This window comes from Mizuhopecten yessoensis, unplaced genomic scaffold (genome assembly GCF_002113885.1).
Source record: "Mizuhopecten yessoensis strain PY_sf001 unplaced genomic scaffold, ASM211388v2 scaffold105, whole genome shotgun sequence".
NCBI lineage: Eukaryota > Metazoa > Mollusca > Bivalvia > Pectinida > Pectinidae > Mizuhopecten > Mizuhopecten yessoensis.
In genome coordinates, this window is record NW_018403380.1 from 13153 (window position 1) to 19627 (window position 6475).

At 36.6% G+C, this 6475-nt stretch overlaps 1 protein-coding gene across 1 annotated transcript; it reads left to right on the forward strand.

The window, feature by feature from the left end:
• The first annotated feature begins 536 nt into the window (after positions 1-536).
• On the forward strand, positions 537-6018 carry LOC110455209. Its single transcript, XM_021505230.1, has 2 exons — positions 537-640; positions 2540-6018. The coding sequence occupies exon 2, from the start codon at positions 3453-3455 to the stop codon at positions 4650-4652; it is 1200 nt and encodes a 399-aa protein (XP_021360905.1). The 5' UTR covers positions 537-640; positions 2540-3452; the 3' UTR covers positions 4653-6018.
• Positions 6019-6475: the final 457 nt, after the last annotated feature.

Here is a 6475-nt window from a genome sequence, read left to right on the forward strand (position 1 = left end):
GAAATATCTTATCTTTATTGATAACCATGATGATCTGACTTTGGTTTATTACCATGACGATCTGACTTCGGCTGGTTTCCATGATGATTTGATCTCTATAAACGTTGTAACCTGGATGATCTGGACTTTGTTTGTATCATTGGGTTATCTTACAATGATCGTGTTTACAAGTATGTAGCTTTGGCACATTTTCTACTTTTGTATTCTTGTTGTTATGATCCCGGTTTGTGAGCTTGGGACTTTACCTCGGTTTGTAACCTGAATGATCTGTCCTCGGCTTAGAGCCTTAATGATATGATTCCTAAACCTGTATGTGAAATATACACTGCTAAATTATGATAGCGGAATTTGGAACACCTAAGAATACACCTGAGTCCATGTACTGTGTAAATTCTGAGGTGTAACCAATTATGATAATTTATTACGAGCCATTGGAGATCCTTTGATATGGTATTTTGGATTGTTGTCCTGAACGCACATTTTATATGTAACATTGTCTTTCTGATACACATTTATAAAAGCTGCATATCCAGACCTACATTATGAAGCAACCGGGTCCGTCTTCGTATTTTATTTGAAGAATTCAACAAACACACGAGCTGTTGACGAAAACAACACATTTCTGCGATCATCAATCAAGGTAATCTGCTCGTGGTTGCAATGGTTGGGTACTTTTCATATAATTATTATTGATGAATTTGTGTTTCAACGATTACTGAAGGTGCTGTCAACATTCTTCTTAAGGTTTCACCTGCCAAAACGTAAACGAGAAAATGTATATGAAATCCCTCTCCCAGCAAAATAATATAATTGGCGATAATTTAGCATTAAACACATGCTTATCAAGTACGGAAACGATATGGTACACCCTTATACCATATTTTTTTTTCAACTTCGTGTAGGACTAAATCAAATGTCGATTGGTATAGTTTAACCGTTCGTCAGAATAACCACAATGTTGCTTTTAAAAATTACCTGTAGTTTGTGTTAAGATTTGGGTTGTAGTAAAAGAGGTTTAAAGACAAATTGGTATGCCAACTTTACGTATGAGCAAAGTAATAATGCGAAAATTGATTTCATCTTCATAACAAGCCGAAGTACAACTTTAAATATTGCAGGTTAAAAAAGGATGTTTTTTCCACATATCTTATGAGATAAAGACACAGTATGCAAATATCCCGAGTTAAGGAAAATTAAAAAGCTTCACATATTGCAATTAGATATTAACTATAGTTCCCATGATAAACAGCGGGTAACACCACGATAATGTAATTGTAAGTATGAAACAGAATGCTGGCTGATGAACATTTTAACACAAGATACACAAAGTAAACCATTACCATAAACTGTACAGGGAACTTAATATAACCCATGGGTAGGGTTGTAGCCTTTTATCTCAGAACTGTTGTCCCGTAGCTGCATTCGCTTTGTCATTTATAACATTGAACATTATTAATGTATTCGCTGTACCATACAGCTGTAATTTTATACTACATGTTTTTATTACAGTAGCCTTGTTCAGTCAGTAATACGGTGTAAATGGTTATATAACACTGCATTTAATCTATAAACAGTCTTTATTTGTAAGACAGGCTCGAGCGCCCTGTATTGTTCTCTTGCCAATTGCTCTACAAAAATTTCTTCCTCTACATTCACGTCCGATTATAATGTACTCCACCACAGGACACGCTCAAAATAAAATGTATAGATTAATTAGGACATGCTTTTGTGGAAATATATATCCCTTGAAGATTTAATAACAAAAAGTCTTTGTTGTATCAAAAATCATACATGTATATATGTATATATATGTGTGTGTGTTTTATCTACACTGCCTATGATTGGCACGGGTTTTAATGAAGTCCAGTCCACATACACAACGCCATATGTGCAAATTGTCTAAAATACCTACGTTGCTCTCTGTGGCATTATCAATGAATTTGATCTCGCTAATGTTTTTGCTTTGTGCTAGCAGAATTGGAAGAATATTTCAACAGTCTAGCGAAATTCCATAGCGGTTAAACTGTCAATTTCTTAGATCTATTTTATGCAGCTGAGTTTATACAAATATAAAGGACAAGAGATAACGTTATGTTCGATCTTTTGATTTTGTCATTTAAAAACAAGAAACTTGATTATTAATTGAATTATAATTATCCTTCAAGAAGTAAAAGATACCTCAGCTCCATATTTTGATATTCACTTATAATATGAAGATTATGGTCACCTGACTTCTATTACCTATAAAAACCATGCCGACTTTAATATTACAATCCGGAAATTTCTTTGCTTTAGCTGTGACATCCCATCCGCTCCTACGGGTGGAGTGAAATGATAAGAGTTGATTTACTTTCCTGTGTCCAAATAAACAAACAGGTCTTTTTTATACCAATGTGGCTGTAATTTACATTTAATATATATTACGAGCACAAAGTAAGTACCAGACATTGGACTGTCTACCAAATTGTAGCCCAGTTAACTATTTATTACTGTCTTTAAATATAAAATCATCGTAATGTTTTTTGTTTCTATTTTTCAGAATCAAAATGCTCCGAGCGGTAGCGTTCCAAAATTTCATATACTTTCGGGATCATCAATCACTGGAATTCGAGGATGGACCTAATTTCATCGTCGGACCGAATGCAAGCGGGAAAACTGCCATTTTTGAACTGATCAGGAGATGTCTATCAAATACTGCGAACGCTTCAACTTCGAGAGTAGCAGACAAACATTCTCCTGCTTTTGTGATATGCAAGTTTGAAATTACACAGAAGTTATCAGACAAAGTTCCCGCGGGATGCCATGTTTATTCATGTCTGTATATAAAGCACTCGAAAGACGATTCCAAGGAAATGTACAAACTTGTTTGTATCACTAACACGGACGGACAACAAGGGAAATGTTATCTTGAATACTTCCAAAGTGTTAATGTCTGTGGTCCACTACCAGAACCCAAAGCATTTACCTTACCCACTAATAGCACCGAAATGTCACAGGAATTATATAGTCTGATAAAGAGTGAACGTTCACTTGATAATTTGGATGGCATGATTCAGAAAATGATGGAAAGCAAACAACAACCTGATATGAATATAGAGCCTGGGGTCAGTGGATGTGAAAATATTCTCCAGGCTATACACGAGGCTGTTGTCGTTACCTTTCCCATACGTTCTCCGGGGCCCATACAATAGAGCCATAGTAGAAACATTGGGGAAGGAAATGAGCATTACAATGCAGCCTCAAACAAGGCGGAGATACTTCAAGAGCTGCTACAATCACCTGATGTCGATGAGGTAGAAGAATCAAACCAAATTTTCGAGACGATTATCCATCCGTTAAAATACCACTTCAAAACGAATCCAGACTCAACCATTACAGTTAATGATGGTGCACAAGATATACGATTTCTGAAAGTACCGGAAGGAATCATTGAAGCAAAGCAATTTTCCTTGATGTTTGCACACAGGAAATATCAAACATTAATGTTAGAGGAACCGGACCGAGGCATGCATCCTCCCATGATTCAGAAGTTACGGGATCTAGTATTACGAAGGCACAACCAGGCCTGGAAGATGGTGCTTGTGTTTACCTCACATCAACCAGCGATGATCAACCGATGGGCAATGGACCGAATGTACGTGTGCAGGAGAAAGAGGACGAACGACGGGAAGATGAAACACTCCGTTTTCAGATTAAAAAGGACAATCGAAAACATCTTTCAAGAACAGGACAAACTGAAGCAAATGCTGTACTCTTCAAGTATACTTTTTGTTGAAGGTATCACAGACAAAACAGTGGTGGAATCAATATTCGATCGGGTGTTGGAGGCTGAGCACATTGATGAAGAAATGCTCGATTTGCAAAAGGTAGTTTCAGGAATTCAAGTCATTTCTATCGACGGATCAACACCATACAATGTTCTGAAAACGATGGGAGAAAAACTCGAACTACCATGCGCGTTCCTCTTTGACAGTGACAGCGTATTTGAATGTCAGACGAAAGTTCAGCCGAAAACTGGTGGAAAAAAATGGAGAAATTCAACTTTATTTTGCGTTAGAATTCTCCTCAAAAGAATGAAGGAAAAACATCACGGAGATAGAGTGGAAAAATCAAAGGAGAAAACGAAAGACGGAACATTTGAACTAGTTATGAAAACGCGTACAGCTAATGATCAGAAAATACATAATGTGCTGGGCTTAAAGGAGAGCGATTTATCCGATGTCAAGTGGACCACGGTTGAATCGTTTATAAGATCTGTTGTACTGCCTGAAACGTTCGGGTTAAACTCAAAAGCAGCCGGACCTTATACCTTACCAGAAAACATCAAAGATAGCAAGGATGAGCAATTAATCAGAAACCACATGAGAGAAGAGAAAAGGGTTTTCCTTTGGGATTCTGGAAACCTTGAGGATATGATTTGTAGAAGCATTTTGGATTCTGGAAATCAGGCAGATGATCTCCTGCGAAAAGTTTTTCTATGTGAAAAATATGACGAGGACGCAAGTACACTCAAAGATCCGGTGAAGCAGACCCTCAAGCAAATGGATATCACAACAGCAGAAAAACTTTCTGAATGTCTGCTTAACAGTACTGAAATGAAGGCATTTTTTGAATTTCTGAAGCAAATCGAGGAAAAAAGACCACAGCTTTGATACAAAAAATTGTGTAAGAGCAACGTATTTCTCCATTATTTGTTACTCTTGGACTGAAAGACAATAGACAAAAGGAACAATCCTATATATGACAGACACAATGACAAAGAGATCCTTCTGGTGGAAGGATATAGGACGATATGAAGATGGTAGAAACGAATTTTAAGCCCAACAGGAATTGGCCAGTATAATCTTTCCAGGAAACGAAATTATCTAAACATTGAAATGGTCAAGTCAAAGAACTTCAAATTGACACACAATTTATTGATTTCATATGACAGCCTTGGTGTTAATTGTTTCTCATTTCGTAATAAACATGCTGATGTTTATTGGCATCAGTACGGCCGACACTGTGAACGTCGAGTATGCGAATCTACGGTCAAAATTGAAGTGTTTGCGGTGTCCGACGTTCTCTACGAAAACGATTTCCTGAAGTTCATTTCCATCCTGATGATAGTCGATAACGTAAGTAAAAAAACCTAAACGAGTCATTACAATTCTAGGGAATAGAGATGTTGACAACAAAACCCCAGAAATTAAGGATTTGATTATAGCAAACATTAAGTTAGTCATGCTTTCAACAACTGATCAGATATCGCTGTAGTAAGAAGGTAAGTGCGTACATAGACGTATACATAGTAACAAACCACCCCGGTGTGATCATATAATTATCACTGTAGTAAGAAGGTAAGTGCGTACATAGACGTATACATAGTAACAGCACGACCCCGGTGTTACACCGATCATATATCACTGTAGTTAGAAGGTAAGTGCGTACATAGACATATACATAGTAACAACACGACCCCGGTGTTACACCGATCATATATCACTGTAGTAAGAAGGTAAGTGTTACATAGACGTATACATAGTAACAACACGACCCCGGTGTTACACCGATCATATATCACTGTAGTAGGAAGGTAATTGCGTACATAGACGTATACATAGTAACAACACGACCCGGTGTTACACCGATCATATATCACTGTAGTAGGAAGGTAATTGCGTACATAGACGTATACATAGTAACAACACGACCCGGTGTTACACCGATCATATATCACTGTAGTTAGAAGGTAAGTGTTACATAGACATATACATAGTAACAACACGACCCCGGTGTTACACCGATCATATATCGCTGTAGTAAGAAGGTAAGTGTTACATAGACGTATACATAGTAACAACACGACACCGGTGTAACACCGATCATATATCACTGTAGTAAGAAGGTAAGTGTTACATAGATGTATGCATAGTAACAACATGACAACGGTGTTACACCGATCATATATCACTGTAGTAAGAAGGTTACTATGTACACAAATGTTAACGTAGATTTCAATTTCAATAAATTTTATTGTCAAAGGACAAATGGATTGGGCAGCAGGCATAGCCTATTTAAGCCCTTTCCAAACATAGTAACAGACAGTGGTACAAGCATAGACATAGACATTAGAACACATACAAACACATATATAAACAAGTTGGTATTATCAAATTAATAATCAAATTAGGGGAAACAACTACTAGTACTCATTTTTATCATAATTGAATCTAATGTTTTAAATTCTAACCTTTTATTTTGATATTGAAAAGACATATAAAATATATACCGGTATATACATATTATGAAGAGAAAAGAAAAATTATTTCTTGATGGAGCTGCATGTATAAACATTTGATGGGATTAAATTACCGCACCCAACAGAAACAGGCCAAAAAGTCCATTGTATCACACACGGCCATCCACTGATGAGTTTGGAAATTCAATCCCACCAAATAGTTTAATTTATGCACATTAAACACAGGTTAGATAT